The sequence below is a fragment of the Corvus kubaryi genome, unplaced genomic scaffold (assembly GCF_017639235.1).
Source record: "Corvus kubaryi isolate FWS band 111438036 unplaced genomic scaffold, C.kubaryi_AGA036_p1.0 72, whole genome shotgun sequence".
Lineage (NCBI taxonomy): Eukaryota > Metazoa > Chordata > Aves > Passeriformes > Corvidae > Corvus > Corvus kubaryi.
Window position 1 is genome coordinate 5740347 of NW_024582060.1, and position 17608 is coordinate 5757954.

Consider the following 17608-nt stretch of genomic DNA (forward strand, 5'->3'; position numbering starts at 1 on the left):
GGCCTGTCTCGTTGATCACCTTGTAGGGATTGGGAGGTTGCTTTTAGATCCCTCCAAACCCATCCCTTCTGTAGACTGAATTGTTTCTCTAAAAACACAAAACAGGCTCATCTCTCAGCCAGTACTGCCCAGAACTATCTTCAGAGAAAATCAGGGAACCACTTTGGATTTCTTTCTGGAAGCCACTGGTGGTATCTTCTACATACTCTTTGTCTTATTAATTTAAATCCATAATCTCTAGAGACAGAAGTCAGGGAACACTGCTTATGTCTTTCACAGTCTCCCATTACTTTTACTGCACGTCCACCATCACACCAAGAAAATGAAAGGAAAATGAGGTTGAGAATAAGTGACTGGGGAGAGGAGATACAGTGTCTTTCCTGTCAGTTGGCCATCAGCTGTGATTATTCATTGTAAATACACTTAAGTGACAAATTGAGTGTAAAATTATTGTGGCTTTTTCTAGAATTTGTCAAAAATGGGGGAAGAGAATGTAGAATTCCTTTTCATTCAACAGAATCTACTATAAGAAAATGGTTATTTTGGTATTCTTCATGGAATTTAGTTTAGCATACTGGTCTTGGAAATTATCATTTAAGAGTTAGGTTTTGTTTCATACTCTTCATATTCTTTACACTGTTTTCTTTTTTTCTTCTTCTTCCATGACCTCCACCTTTTTTTCATTTGTTGTCCCTGAGAGATAGGTAGGAGGTAAACAATGAGTTTTTAAAAAACAGTGGGAAATAAATGCCCTACTTCTCCTCTTCTGGTATCCTTTTTTTTTTTTAAGAGAAGAAAATTTCAGGAAAAAAGTCAGTATTCTGTTGTTTCATATAATCAGGTTCAACTTAAAAATCCTGTCAAAACATTATAATTTAACATTAGCATGTAACTTGATTTATATAGCAAGTAAGACAATTGTGCCTGCTCTGAAGAGCTTGCAGCCTGTCAGGAGACAAGACACTAGGGGGGATTACACCATGAAGAGAATAAATGAGATGAGTGACAGAAAAAGGAATACAAAAAACATCTTAAGAGTTTTGGTGAATGGTGCTCTTATGCTTTATTTTCACTTTTTTAAAAAAAGTCTTAATGTTTTTTAATTTTAAAAACTCCTTTGATAAAACTTCACAAAACATATAAATGGTTAAAGGGCCATTGTTGTATTTCCACAAGTACAGAATCATTTCGTACCCATGAGTTTGGTACCCAGTCAGTTGAAAATCAAGTTCCTAAACACAGGGCTGTTATTTTGTGTGTTGGGACAGGATGTTCACTTGGCTCTGTACCACAACTTAACTTTTGCAGAAAAGTGTTTTTGGTGGAGGATCATAGGAGAGTTCATAGAAAGAGTGGTTTGGAAGTGAATGTACTTCATGAAAAATCCTCTGGTAAGCAAGATCTTGGAAGATTATTTTGGGCAAGGATGAAGGTGTGATTTGAAATTGAAAGAAGTTGCAGTGCATAAATTATCAGGAAAGAGGTTCTGGGTGTGTTTGTGGAAGACAGACCAGAAGAAGGACGGAGAAATAAAGTATTGGCACAGAGTTGAGGATTCAGCCTTGTGTTTTTCCTTGGTCCACTGGCATTGCCCACAGTGGGCACCAACACCTCTAATATTCCCCATCAGCTCCCCCAGGCTGACTTTTCCTCTTCCCTTCATTAGCTGCTGCATCACCAGTGCATAAATTCTGTGTTCTCTTTATGTAGCCAGTCTTGAATAATTCTGTTCTTCAAAGTGACGTCACCAACTAGCTGGGAAATAATTATATTTTAGGCAATAATACATCAGCTAATGAAATAATTTTTACCTTGTTGTCGCCATAAAAATCCCAGCCTTTGATCTGCTCCAGATTTTACCATATGGCCTACTCAATAAAACTTCGCTCTGATGCTTTGTTTATACAAAAAGTCCACACATAACAAGAGAGGTATTTTGGAACATGAAACAACTACACTAAATGTTTCTTTTGGTAGCTGAAAGATGCTCCTGCCTGCATGCATTAGATCAGTAATGAATTTTGTAAATGAAAATTTAACATGGTTGTTTGAGATTTTATTGGTGTTTTCAGTGGTACAGACTTGAGAATGGCTTCGGAAATTCCTATTTCTAAGAACTGTATGTCTTGTCTCACATTCCTGCAATGTTCCTAGAGCTTGGGGGGAAAAAAGGTAGCTACTTCTTAAATCTAAAAATAAGATATTTACTGAAGATGTAATGAAATAGTTAAGACAGGCATTTCTCAGATTTCAAAATTAGCTAAAACTGCTTAGTCAATAACTTCACTCTGATATGGGAATAAATTTAAGGATAGTAGAAAGATGTACTATATTCTAGAGTAACAGCAAAAAATGTGTATTTATCAGATAAGACCTGAGATCTTTGTTAGTATTTTGAGGGCTGGCAGTTGCTCCTGCAGCTGTCAATATGATGTCCTATGTCAATAAATGAGTGCTTGGCATCCTCATGGATAGGGTCCCAAAACCTTCCCTGTGTCGGAAGTATCTGAAGAGTTGTCTGTGGGTTTTAATCTTGGCTCTTCCACTGGGCTATTGGTGGGAATAGTGGGAGTTACAAATTAGCATGCTGGACTGAGGTTTATACATGTCTGTGGAGAGAAATGTGGGAGAGTGCATGGAAGCTGATCTTTTAGTATATATGTTTTAATACAAATCATTCAGAACTAGAAAATTTAATGGGCTGTAAAAATCAGCATCCTAGTGAGAAGCTTTTCCCTCATTCTTGGTTGGATTTTTTGGGGGGCGTTTTGTTTGGTTTTTTTTGTTTGTTTGTTTTTTCGTGGGGGTTTTTTTTGTTTGTGGTGGTGGTGGTGTTGGTTTTTTTCAGATGAGAATTTAAAAATTTTGTTTTCCTTTATGGCTGTTTTTTGATCAGAATGTCTTCTTTTAGAGAGAATTTTAGAATGATGCTGAGATCAGCCCTTGGGCTACTGGTGGTGTGGAAGCGGCTAAACACCACTGACCCTGACACTCACGGTTTCTTTTTCACTGTGTCTTCACATGTTTAAGGCCCACTACTTAGGTCACAAGATAGCTCTCCAGAAAATTTCAAGTCAGAAAAATTTTTGATTCAGTCCATGATATGAAAAGGAAGGTGGGTGCCTCAGAAAGCAAAATAAAATTGGAAAATGTAAAACAGTGGTATTCTCTGGGGAAGAAAAGGAAAACCAAGCGAGTCAGGAAATCTGTTGCCTATTGACAAATAAATAAATAGAAGTGTTGTGACCTGGGGCTGGTGCAAACACTTGGGAATGGGGATGCCTGGGTGGACATTTTAGTTTGCATTGCTTGGCTGGTCAGCCTTGAAGGACTGTGAGGCTTCAGTCAGCAAAGCATTACGTAAGGTATTCTTAAATATAAATGTGCACAGTTAAGATATTTAAGTTAAGTATCTGTTAAGATACTTTGCCAGCCCAGTTTCTGCTGGTCCTCCATTACTAGAAGTTGTGGTATTTAATTGGTAACAGGAGGAGATCAAAATCCTTGAATGAAAAGTCTAAAGAAGGTTATATTAGAAAAGGGAAAAATAAACATTAGCAACTTTCCTGAATGTGTGTACACCAACACAGCTTATTTCTAACATTTAAAAAAAATTAGATAAATTTCTTTCCCTTTGTTTTCTGTTTCCTGTAACTAAGGCTTGATAACATTTTAAATTTTAATTCAATAATAATTATTAATAATTGTACAGAGCACCCTGCATTACCTCGATTGTCTCTTTTATTTTTTCACCCAGTCCATTAAAAAAAAAACACAATAAAGGGGAAAACTTTCAATCTAGCTTTCTAGTGAAATGTACAGGAATATTTAGGTAAATTTTCGTGATAGATTGTTCTGCTTTTTCTGTAATCTTATTCCCACTGGCTGTTTTTGTGCAACAGAAATCAGGCTTGCTACCAGAACAGAGGGACATACAGAAATGCTCTGATGAGCCTTATTTTGGTGGAAAGTGTTAAAACATTTTATCACTTGGATAAACAATATAATGTGTGTTACATTTCTTATTCGTTTTGCTAGTTTTCTTAATAGTTTTGTGGATGGGGTAGTATGAAGTTTCTTTTAACAAATCAGATATGTTAGAAGGGACCAGAAGTGAGCACTCCGTATGATTAAAACGTGCCAGTCTCCATCTCAATTTTTGCCATTTCAGGTAATTTTCCTTTATAAATGCCTGCAATTTTTCTTAAAACCTTTACTGGGTCCCCTTACCTCATTAAGCATAATGCAGTTCTTACTAAAACTGAAGTAGTTTTCCCTCAGAAGCAAAATTGAATCTCGAGTCGTGGAGTTGGTGCAGGGATTTCAAAGGCTTGTATATGATTTCCTTAGCTTCACGTGCTTTTTTCCTGTTGTAGGATCAAACCCTGCCAGTAAAGAGAGATTTTTTTTTTTTTTCACCTCAAAGAAAACAGAGTAGTCAATTGAGTACCATTTCTACTCTGTGAGGCTCAGTTTACTAACAGTGAGTGGAGTTTAGTTAACTTCATATTTTGGACAAGCTTGTAAATTTGTTCCCTTCTAATGCTGTGATGTTATCAAGGTTGTACTGTTTTCCTTTTCTTCTCCTCCACCCCCATCTTCTTTCTTTTCTTTTTTTGAAGTGCAGCCTTCTGATCAATGTGCACTTTTTTTTTTCCATTTCCCTAAATACATCATGAAAAAGGATGAGGTTTCCGCCTTAATTGCTTGTGCCTTTTATTCACATTCCTCTCTCAGCCAGAATTGTGAAAAGAGTGTTAGTAAAAGGCTGCACAATAGAGCTTTTCATTAGGCCTCAACAAGGCACACAAAAGAAGGCTTTTGGAAAGAGTGAATGCAGGACTTTAATTTGCAGGTGGAGAGTAGATAAAAGGTGCTGACGCCTCTATTATTCTCTTACTTAGGTGACCCCTACCCCGTTCAGCTGATCCCAACTACCATGGCAGCTGCTGCCGCAGCAACACCGGGCTTAGGCCCACTCCAACTGCAGGTAAGTCCCAGCACAATGCAGAGGAGGCAAAGGTTAAGTAAATATGAAAACCAGTTTTCTCTTCCTTTGGAACACAATGCAATTAACAGGGGTTTTGGGGCTGTTCTCTTCACATAAAATTTGCATCTGAAACAAAAGAGTCATCAAATGATAACACATTTTCCTTTTATCTTGCTGGAAGTTTTTGTTACATTTTTGTGTCTCAGTTGTCTACTACTACTCAGTTGTTAACTACTACTAGGTTTGTACTTTGAATTTCCTCATAGCAGTACATTTGCTTTTCTTATTGACACGGTTTAACCCCAGACAAACTCAGTACTACACAGCCACTCGCTAACTTGCCAAAAGTGGGATGGCAAAGAGAATCGGGAAATGCAAGGTAAAACCCATGGGTTGAGATAAGAACAGTTTCATAATTGATACAAAGTAAAATACAATAATAGTAATAGCCACAATTGTAATGAAAAAGAGAGAAGAATAAAACCCAAGAAAACAATTGCTCTCCACCTTCTGACCATGCCCGGCCTGTTCCCAAGCAGTGGTTGACCCCTCCTGAACAACTGTCCCCAGTTTATAAAATGAACATGATGTTCTCTGGAATGGAATATTCCTTTGTCCAGTTCAGGTCAGCTGTCCCAGCCTTGCTGCCTTCCAGTGTTTTGTGCAGCTTCTCACAGACAGAGCATGACAAACTTGAGAAATCTTTGATTTAAAGTAAGGACTACTTAGCAACAGCCAAAACATCAGTGTGTTATCAAATATTATTCTCATCCTAAATCCAAAACACAGCACTGTACCAGCTACTAAGAAGAAAGCCAGTGCTGTCCCAGCTGAAACCGGGACACTTTTCCATTAGATCGTTCTCATGCAGGCTGTAAAATACCGAAAGGAAATAGATTGTCAGGCAGAAAAGCTCTGTCCTGACAAGCACTTTTAAACTGCTTAAAAGTGGTTAACATGATTATGTCCTTTTAGGCCATAAGCTCTTCAGAGCAATAACTGGCCCCTCCTACTGTGTTTTATGGTACCCAGAGCATTTTAGGCACTGCTGTATTGCAGATAATTAGTGATTATTCTAATTTAACATAGACAATTAGAAAACAGGTGGAAAGATACAAAAGGGTTTGAGTTTTTTTCAGCTACATTAAAGAGTTGACCTCATGGCCAGATGTATCTGATTCAGACTGTCAGTATTCTGAATTTTGGAGGCATTAGTGTCCATGGGTCTTAATGATAGCAAGTCTTTGGATATTCCTGAACAGCTACAAAACCCTTGTCAAGTCAGTGGAATTAAGCAAATGTGATGTCCATTGCCACAGTGTGAATTTTGCTACCTGCCGTGTATTCTTGGCTGGTAGGATGAAGCCAAGTAATATTTGGGACTGAGAGGAAATCAAGATCCAAATCATCTCTAATTCTGCAAAGTCTGGATTGCCACTCTTTTCTAGAAACATAAAAAACCCCAAGCTCTCCATTGCAAATGCATCTCTCTGCTCATTTTTATTTGCCAAGTCACATGGAACAGCAGAGCTTTATACCTGCTTGGAAAGGCTCGGCATTTATAACTGGGATGTGTGAAATGCATTCTCCAGCTCAGTTTGGCCCACATCAGTATGAAGTAGACATCAGATATTTCAGTTGTTTGGCCAGCATACTAGAGCGTGGGATATAGTTCTGGGGAAGATTTTTTTTTTTTTTTTATTTTATTTTAACACAGCCAGCGGAAGTTAGCTGAGTTTCACAGAAATAGCTGCCAGTGTGTAAGCTGACACATTCCATGCACCACAGAGGTTAATACATTCATTCCTATTGTGCCTTTGTATGAAAAGCAACATTGTCTGAGTGTTAGTTTCTGATTCTCTGAGTTACAAATACTGTAGGCGGCTTAAGAATCATGGGAGCCATAAAAGTCATCCCTCTGAAATGAATTTTGAGGCGTAACGTCAGTATTGATAAAGTGCTTATAATAGTCAAACACACGAACAGACATATGGAAGAAAGAGGGAGGGAAAAAGGAAAAACAAACATGGAGCTAGCTAGCAATGAGAAAACAACGATCTGATTCTAATTCTTATTTTTGCAGTCATTCAAGCTAGTCCTAAAATAATGCATCAGTGCTCTGGTAAGATGGTAAGATGGTGTACTTTCATTTCAGGACCAGCTTTGGGCTGTATCTATGCATGCTGTGGGCTGAAGTATCCTGATTAAAATAGGCTTTATCACAATGACAGTTTTCTTGTTAAAAGGTGGGCTTTGTGCAAAAGTGACTGCAGTCATAAATATCTTAGGATGACTTTAGGTTATGGAAAATTTGAGAACCTCAAAGGCCTCTTGTTTCTGTGCAAAGGAGAACATTAAAATGAAAATATTGACCAAATTCACCTGTGTTGTTTTGCTACATGTCTGGAATTAGAGGGAGAGTTTGGCAGCCAGTCAGTGGGAGAGGCTCAAATTACTAACTCAGTAGACTCTCTTATATTTTTTAGATCTGATGTCTAAGGCCATGTATATGCTAGAAATTAATTGAAGCTGATTTTGTTTCACATCTTAACAGTGATTTTTAGCTATCAGTGCAATCTATCTGATAGAAGTTGGACATGCCTCATAACTTCTAGTGCCATTTGGAAGAGTCAGGCTAGATTTCCTTCTGGAAAGGTTTTATCATACAGGACTCAGAATGGTTGCTCATCTATGCTAACATGAATGGAGCTGAACTTAGTTGCTAGACTAGAGAGACTGTGCCTTCCAAACTCTGTTCAAATCCAGTTTAGCTCAGTGATGACTTTGTTGAGTCATAAAGAAAGATTCATGATGGTTTTGGTCCAAACTCACCTTTAGATGGCTTCGGAGTCTCTTTCAAGGAGAAACACTTCTTACTTCAGACATTCCCCTTCATTACCTATAATGCTTGTGTTCCCTACACACCCTCTGTCGCCTGGTCAGCAGACAGTAAAAGGTCAGAAAAGTGGAATGTTCCTTCTTTTCTTCTTTCTCTATCCTCCCTATCACTCATCTTTCAGACTTTGTGTACTTAAAGCAGGGGAGATCAAAGGACCTGACACAATGCTCAGTTTGTTGCTCCCAGCAAAATTTGATACACAGCATTATCTCAGTGAAGACAAAGCCAAGGAATTTTTCTTGTTTGTTTGTGTAACAATAAACACATCTTTGTTATTCCATTAGAGAATTTTAGGTCAGGTCATGGTGTTTGTAGTGTACTATGAGGTCAAGAGGAAGTACTTTTTTTATCCCTGGTTGTCAAAATTGAAATTTTGTTTTTGTGAAAGAAATGCGCACTGTATTTATGGAAGAAGAACTAACACCTGATTGTTTTTCTGTGGCAAGGAAACTCTTTTGTCAGTGAAAATGTAATCTCTCATTTTGAAATCCCCTGTTGGTTTGCAGTGACAGCTTTGTAATCCGAAGCCCCCTGTTTCTCTCCCTGTCTTTGAGTCCGCACTGGGGTGTACAGATTCTGTCATCTGATATCTGCCACAACTAGCTGTGCGGGATTGCCTTGATTTCTAGTATCCACAGAGAGACTAATGACTCAACGAATGGAAGCTAAAACTTAAAATTGTTAGATGTTGCAAAGGGAGTAGATGGATGGGGCCGTGTTGGAAAAGCTGGAACTAACAGTGCAAGCTTGAACCTGTCCTCTGATAAAGTGCTGTCTATCAGCCCTGTGTATTCACTCATTCACACATTTAATGACAAAAATGCCATTTGGAGAAAAAAAGTGGTTTAACTTTCCTCTGTTAATGAGAAAACTCAGTCCTGAACTTTACTGCGGTAAAATCCCTCTGGGTAAGCACATGAGTTTCTTACGTAAATTTTTTCCCCTCATAAACATCATCTGGTCTTGTTCTTCAAGAGTGGTGCACAGGATGGTGATTATGTTTCAAATAAATGAGAAAAAACGTGAACATAAATTGTCACTGTGTTTTACTGAATAAGGCTAATGGCTCAAAAGTACTATTGTAGACCTTATATGAACATGATATTTTCCTGTATGGTTCAGCAGATGAGGGAATTTCCATCTTGAAGATCAACATTCAAAGCTGTAAACATAGATATGGTGTAACAAGTATTGCACAAACTAAACTGAAGGGTTTATTCTGGTACCAGTCATCTTGGGCATAGCTAAGTATAAAATAGATGTTTTCATAAGTCTGAGAAAATTCTTTATAAAACTGTATCTGAAAGTTTATTTTCTGATAAAAAATATTTCATGCGCAGTTTCTAAGCATTAGGAAACAAAGCAATTGATCACACGGTGTGAAAACTGAGAGGAATCCACATCATTGGGAGTCGGAATGGTTCAGATTTCCCAGATTGCTTGTTTGATAACCAGATAGTAGCAATAACTGATTAATTGGCAGTTACACAAATGCTGTATATACCCATAACTCCATTGAAAGATAATGCTGGATGAATAATGACAGCTGCCTATGTAGTCTTACTGTATGGACATTTTGTGTCCTGTCAAAACAGTATAGCAGTCTGATGTAATACAGACTTCCTGCAAACATCTGCTCTTGGAAAAAAAGCATCCCAAAAAAGTTTGGAGTGCCAGCATTCAAACTTTCTTCCCTCTTCATCTTAGCATGAAACAGGACTTCATAATTATTGGTGATTGTGTGTAACATCATGTCCAAATCTGTCACTGTATGAATCAAGAGAACCTCCCATCAGTGTCTTAAGTGTGAAAGCATTTTAGCTGGGTCTCAGTTCTGAACACCAGTCATTAGAAGAGTCCTGGATTCTCTGACTGTTTGTATAAAGATGATGAGCATATTTAGACCTTAAACAGTCTGGCCAGTTTTTTATTCCACTTCCTATACGAAGTACTTGGGTCAATTAATTTTTTCTTACTACAGAACTATTCTCTTAGTTGTGCGGTAAGATGCATACCAAGGACTGAATTTAAATGGAATTTTAAAAACTGGACAACAGTTTTGGAAATACTTGGGCCACAAGCAGGCACTGATGTAAGAGATTGAATTTTGAGAAGAATTAAGCCTATTTGGAGTTTGAGGGCCTTGCAAAGTTCTTCATCTTGCTGTTATTTAGGTGTCTGACTCAGTACCAATTTTCCTTTGGAAAACCTTGCTTCTAGGTATCTTAAGGATCCATAACCATCTGTAGTCTCCGTGTTTGTTTTACATGAAGGAAATGGAAGGGATAGAGCACTTTAACGTGACTGATCAGGAGGCAGAGTGTTCCAATGGTCATACAAGTGTTCCATAGAACATCTGTTGCCTAAGAAACAAAAGTAAAGCACGAAGTAAAAGTAAAGCCTTCTCAGTCAAATACCTTTTTTTTTTTCTTACATACCAGCTTCCTTTTGGCTTCTGCACCGTTACAGGGTTGAGCTATATATCTCCACTTGTCAGGTCACGCTGTTTCTCTGAAGTATGTCCTTAAGTTTCATTTGAAATGTTGCTGAGGACAGAACTTCCCCTTGCTCTTAAAGAGATGTTACCATATTGTCATGCATTAATTGTCAAGCACATGTAATAATTGGGGTTTTTTGCATATCTCTTCCTAATTTCTTGCTGTAATCTGTAGATATAACCAGTTTTGCCAGATTAAGTGTTACAACACCTCAAATCTGTGAAAGAAGACTCTGAAAAAGCTGTACAAACACTGTAGTGATGCATCAGAATATTGAAAACTTCATTCTTTCCTTGTTTTGGGGAGTCAAGTTGCCAGAGCTGCAAAGACATGAATTATTTCTGATGAAGGAAAGTCTGGTGCCCCGTTATAGTCCCTACGGAATGTAGCCAAGAGATGGCAATACTTTATCCATTATTCATTTGCTCTGCAGTCTGCATTCATGACCGCTTTGGGATATTACTATAACCAGTTCTTTGCTTACAAGAAAGTAAACTGTTTCTTAGTGCTGCAAGGTTATTCCTTCTTTTTGCTGGGCAGTGTCTTCCTTTAAATACCATCTAAGCTGGCTTTTTAACAGCAAGAGTCAGTATCCTTTCCTTGTTTGTTTTTTCACTCTACCTGTTCTCATTAATTGCACTCTGACTTTGTTTGTAGGGAATGAATCATTAGTGCACAGTTTAATTACAATATTATAATACTCATGAAATCCACTTAAGCATAAAAAAAAGTAGAATTAGTTTTTCACTGTGAGCACACACATCTGGGGAAAAAAGCAACTAAGTACATGAAAAGTGACATTTCTCATTAGCATAACCAAAAATGGCAGTTGTCCCTCTGCCGTTAGCTCAGTGTATGGTTGTGCTGTTTCTGATGGCCATCACAAATGACAATAATAAGAGGAGTAATAAAGCAATGTTTTTTGTTGGATGCACTTCTAAATATTTTTTAAATTGTTGCATTGTGCAGATTCCATATTCCCTACTTCTGTCCACTACTTCCTTCTGGCTTTGTAAGTGAATGTGTTGACCATTAGATGAATGTGTTGACCACTAGATATTTGCCACCTGTACTGCAAATGGGTAGCCAAGATGGCCATTTCAAAACAGATCAGTGAAGACCAAGGTCCTTCAACTAGAAAAATGCGGGGCCCAGAACTCTTCATGTAAAAGAAGCTACAACCATCTAACCAGAGTGAAGATCTCTATGTTGTTTGTTGTGGGGTAAATTGTCTGAAAAATTTAATCTTTCCAAGGTTTCTTTTTTTTTTTTATGAAATCCTAGTGATGATTTTAAGATACTCATTAAACTATAGAAGTAAGGTGTGGGGTGAGAGGCTGTTGATTGCCAAGAGCATCTTTGAAAAATCCCTACATTTTTAAATGGAAAAAGTTCCTCTCAAAAGCTCAAAAGTTAACTCAAAAGCAAGCCTTGCAACACTAAGATGCAACTGGTCCTCACTTTCTGGATACCTGCTGAGAACTAGAGATTGTGGTAGATTGTGTAAAAGCATGAACCACAGAACACAGCTCAAATAAATCTTGTTCATGGTGGGTAAATGTGCTTTGTAGTTGGCATTTAAATAGCCCTTTTGTGCCTTTGATAGAATCTTACACAATTTTATGGGTAAATTCAATATCTTCTATTAAAATAGAATTGAATGAAAAACTTGATCGCATCATTTTATCAGAATCCAATCAATTTAGGAAAGACAGTGATTACAGCAGACTACATAGAAATGCTTTGTGTTTTATTGAGCACATGCACAGTGGACATTTACAGACAGTAAATACACATGGTAAAACAATATCATGGCTACTCTGTGGGTTGTCAAGTTAAAACTCCCTCCCCCCTCCAGGGGAAAGAATAAGCAGTGGTAGCATATTCATTTTATCTAGATTAACAGTCCTTTCTGCGTAACTTTTAGATTCCATCCATATCTATGAAAAATGAAAAAAGACTGAAAAATGACCAGCCTGTCTGCCTTCCAGTTGTTACTCAGGCCTGCTGTTTGCTAGCAGACCTCTGTCTCCATGAGTGAGTTTTCTTGTAGGTTAAAGAGACTGAATTCCCTCTTCCCCCTCCCTCCGACCCTGAGCCTGCAGGGCAGACAGACAGAAGCACACATATGATTAATACAGCACAGCTGCAGAAGTGACTCATTTGCATATGTATTAATAGAGGCAAAAACAACAATTCAATTACATACAGAGACATTCTGCATACTAAGGAACATATGCATATTGCCTGGAAAAAGTGCAGCCAATATTCTCTCTGACTTTCCTGAGCTCACATGGGCCAGAGTCAGAGCCCAGCAGTTTTCAAGAAATCCCTTTTAAGAAGAACCTGTTACGAGATGCTTATGCAGCTGTTACTCTTTCTCCCCCCACTCCCTGGGTTCCTAGAACACATTTGACATTTGGGCAATGGAAATAGCACATTTTTTCAGTGTTATTTCCTATTTGCCAGCTTTCAGCTTCATAGTGTTGTCTCTTTACATACAAGCCCCAGCATGAGGATAGCAAGTCCTTTGCCTCGTCTTCCGTCTGCACACATTTATTCTATTTTTCTTTCACCTCATCACTTGTGTTGTTTCCATTTTGCTTTGTCCTTCTTTGCCACAAGATTTCTCTTCTCTTCTTCTGAATTAGCACAAGATGACCATTTCTGTGCCTTTTTCTTGTAGTGATCGTGTATATCTGATCATAATATAATTCAGTGATTTTCTGCTAGGGGAACATTAATCTTTTTAACGGATATAAAAGGTGCGTCAGAAAAGTTAACCTGTTTTAGGTAGACTGTTCTATCATGACACATTGGTCTTTGTCTCTGCTAAGAAAGTTGTGGAGTTCTCAAATGGAAAAAATGAAAACCCACAGGTGTTCAGTGGTTCATGCTACAGCTGATGGGGATCTTGATAACTGGTACAGAATCTGATTCTAGTAATAGAAGCAGATGTTCTCTGAATCTCATGGGAATTCATTAGGGAGTAGTTTTGAGCAGCTTTCAAAAGCAGGTTGGAAGTATTGCAACATTGGAACTTACGCTACAGGAACACTTAACTTAAGCTATAGACTTTTTTTTTAGCTGTAAGTTATTCCCTATGTTACTTTGTGTTTTAACTAAAACACCATGTATGTAGTCAGTATGCTTTTCATGCAGGCCATTCATACACTGTAATATGCAACAAAATGTTAGGCTGTGATCCATACCCGGTATTCTTATTTCTGGAAAAGTGAAACATTTAACATTGTCCTTCATGGACTAGTTAAATAGAGCTCTATTTCAGCTTGAGAAGAGATAACAAGTCACTAAAAACTTTTGGAAACCTGACAAAGCCATTAAGATGCCCAACTGTCTTGTTTGGGTGGCAACCCTCTGTGTTTCAAGCAGGCTGAATTACTAGCCATTTGTTTGAAACATCTCGGTGGTGTGAGCAGGGAAAAATAGGTCATGCAGAGAAAAGTGTGTAACTGTCTGGCAGGCATGCTTGTGAGGTCAGGTCATCCCTAATTTCTTTTCTCTTGAAAAAATGTTACACTTCTTCATTTTTGGGGTTAGCCTGACAGACGGAAGCAGATTACTCCTTGATTATTTATAAGGCATTAATTTTAGATGAATATTGCTGAAGTACCTGACATCATAAGTAGTTTTAGCAGCCAGCAGAAGAGCCTGTTCGCAGATTGGAATATGACAGTCTTCACTTACACAATGTCCTAAGACAAAGTCTGAAGTGTTTGAAAGAAGAGACAAGGAGTGGAGGCATCTGTATCAGCTAGGACTTTTTTTATACTTCTGTGTGATAGAACCAAGGCTTCAGATCACTGAAATTGTGTTGTTGAAGCTGTGAGTTCAACCAGCTACAAGACAAAACCAGTGTCAAAATAGCAGTGGCAGCACCTGCCTGCCTGTGTTTTAAGCCAGAGTGGGGAAAAACCATCTGAGAATTCTTACACTGCCCCAAAGTAACTTCTGTTGAAGAAGTAAATAACAACCCCTGTACATACCTTGAGATGCTTCACTCCCTGTACTGGCAACAGTGCAGACCTATGAGATGTTTATGTTTCACATTGTTTCATGGCTTACATTCATTGGGAATTAATGCTCCTGGGAAAGGTCTGTATGAAAAATCTGGTAACAGAACCAAAAAAACTTTTTTTCCCCACCTACTTTGTGTCCTTTGCACATTCCAGACACTGGGTTTTGAAAGAGTTGGCTTACGCTACTGGTTTTCCTATTATGTTGTTTGCTCTTTTCAGAGACATGTTGCTGAAAAGAAGATTATATAATCGTGCAAATAAGATTGTATAATCCTGAGCAAACTGTCCAGCGGGGGGAGAGGAGGGGAAACCACACTGAGTGGAGCTTGGCTGGCTGTGGGGGAACTCACTCTGAAACCACAAACTGGGGGGGTCATGGGCCTTCTGTAAAACATGAAAGCTGCAGTCAGACTAGGAAATTTTTCCAAATATTTCTGGAGTTCATTGTCTTCATGCTGAACTCTGCCAGTAGTGTGTATTTACAGTCCCCCAGCAGAGCATCACGACAGACAACACACAGGAAAACTGCAGATCAACGTGCACATGCTCCAGTACTTGTGGAACAATGCTACAAATAACAACAGGGAGAAACCCTGACAAACCTACACAAACTAAGTACTTACTACATACTTATTTCTTTAGGTACACTAATCAAATTACTACATTTTATTCATCCTAAAACATAGCACCTGAAATTCTCTCTTGAAGTCTTGCTCTCTGTTGTACTTAGATCAGATGACATGGTTTGTTGTTAGATGCAGATTGGTATAATATATGAATGTATAAGAATTTCAGTTTATGTTTTGTTTTTTACTACAGTCTATGTTATGACCATTCTTTTTTGTCCAAAGTTTAGGTCATTTTGAATTGACAAGGCAGAATGGAATAGAAATAAACAAGCAGAATAGTAAATGTGTGCGTGAGGAGCACGTCATTTGGCCTGTGATATAAATTGCATATGGCAAGAACAGTGCAAGCCTTTAGAAGTTTCTGAACTCTTACCCTCTCTTTTATTAAGTCTGATTCCTTGCCAGGCTTGACAGTTACCAGCCAGGATATTTGATCACCCTTTTATGAATGGGGGCTAATATTAGGCACAGTTTGAAACTATGAAATACCTAATTACTGTAGACTGTAGATCAAAGCGTTAGACAACAAACCACTGAGGTCAGGATGCTTGTTCTGTTTTTCTTTCCAAAGTCATCAATTGAACTTTTCTCAATAGAAGAAAGATACCTTAGTATCTGGAGATGTAGCTTTCACAGTGTTAAACTTAATTATTCTGTTGTGCCTGAATAGCATAAGCTTGTTCCTGAAGTTAAGTCAGAGTGCAATTTCTTCCCCAATATGTAGGCTCAGTTTCCTCAAGTCCTTTTTCTCTTTTCAGAGGTTCTTAATGCTTTCAGCTCTAGTGAATTTTGTAAGATCAATCTGAACAAGAAAATTTGGAGGCAACAGTACCTGTAGCTCCTAGTAGTCCTCAAGACTAGCTTTAAAATTTTGCTATCTGCATGAGCTCTGCTCGTTGGAGTCTAATACCTAATACTAAAACCTTTCACTTTGCATAACTCCCAGCCATTTTTAGCAGTGGTCTGTTTCTGTTTCATTCACTGGATAACTAAGGAAAAAAGTAGTGCAGGCTGCTGGATTTACATTTCTTAACCCTTAGCCATAGAGACTGGTCACATCACAGATGAGTTACCTGACTGGAAATATGCTGCAAATTGTTAAATCATCTGTCTTGGAGGATGACAGACTCTGGAATTACAGAAAACAGGGCTGTCAGAAAGCTACTGTGTGAGTTGTCTTCCCTTAATGGGCAAACATACAAAAAAAAGCAAAAGAAAAGGCATGTATGCAAGAAAGAAAAATGGTTTTTAAAAAGTGTGTGTTTTAAGCTGAGGGAAGCTTATAAATAAGTATCCTATGATTATCAATACAACAGGAAAGCAGTAAGAAAGTATCAAACGCTGTCATGGTAGTAGAAAGTGAGATTTTCAAAAGCGTTTTCTACCTAGATCTGCACCTCTGTGTCTTGCTGTTTAGAGTGATTTCTCTCTCTATTTAAAATCTGCATTGCAGCAGAGGCTTCTCACTGTATTGCAAGCTGTACTTTGCTTTAGGAACCAACCACAGCTGTGCCACATCCTGCACCAGCAGCCAGTGACAGGGGCAATCTGTTTGTGGCATATTGAGGTACTCAAATTGACTTTGGGGACTGCTGTGGAGTGGTTTTTTCCAGCTCCTTCCTGTAGGTGCAGTATCTCTTTCTTCCAAAGGGGCCTGGGGCTGCCAGTTTGTGCTCAAGGGGATGAGCTTAATCCCTCAGAGACATAGGGTGCCATGAGGGGTAGTACCCATGCCCCTGCCTGATATGCTCAGGAGTCCCAAAAAGCTTCATTCCTGTCTGTCTCCCTGTGGATGCAGGGCTGGGGAAGGATGCCTGTCCCTCTGCACACCTGGGCAGCAACACCAGTGGCTTCTGCCCTTCTGAAGGTGAAGTGTCAACTCTGCAGGTCACTCCTCTCTCCATGCTGGAATGTGAAAATTGCACCTGGCAACAAATCCTTTTCTCTTTCTTTCCCCTTCCATGGCTCAAAATAGTCTTTATAAATTATAACAGTGTGTTCTCTGTTAATACACCAAAACAGTACAGCTTGTGATAGTGTTATTAAAGTGTTTTAGGCCATTACCATAGAATACAGCAGCATATTTTTTTCGTTAAGGGAACCAAATGGATCTAGCTGAATTTGGCACAAGAACATGGCTGAAGTCCTAGTTTATGTCTCACGTAGATTTTACCATTAAACTCTGAACTTCTGAAAATTACAAAATTCACATTAGAAACACTGATAGGTGTGCTATGTTTTATAGCAGTTTAAACTGTCCTTAAAAATCTCTTGCTTTCTCCACAGTAGTTCTGCATTAGTATTTGTTCAATATTCCAATTTTTTTTTTACAAATTAGGGCTTATTGGTGTTGAGGGTAAGCAATAGATAAGAATCATAGAATCACAGAATGGCCTGTGTTGGGAGAGACTTCAGACGTCACCTATTTCCAACCCCCCTGCCATGGGCAGGAGCACCTTCCACTAGCCCAGGTTGCTCAGAGCCCCATCCAACCTGGCTGAGAGCACTTTCAGGGATGGGGCAGCCACAGCTTCCCTGGGCAACCTGTGCCA

The 17608-nt window shown here is 38.6% G+C and overlaps 1 protein-coding gene across 20 annotated transcripts in view; it reads left to right on the plus strand.

The window, feature by feature from the left end:
* Positions 1-17608, plus strand: part of SOX5 (SRY-box transcription factor 5) — a 609758-nt gene that overhangs the window by 522037 nt on the left and 70113 nt on the right. For all 20 annotated transcript variants that reach the window (XM_042050099.1, XM_042050094.1, XM_042050095.1 and 17 more), the window contains one exon: positions 4905-4990. In XM_042050099.1, the coding sequence (XP_041906033.1) occupies positions 4905-4990 (86 nt within the window). The remainder of the gene's footprint in view (positions 1-4904; positions 4991-17608) is intronic.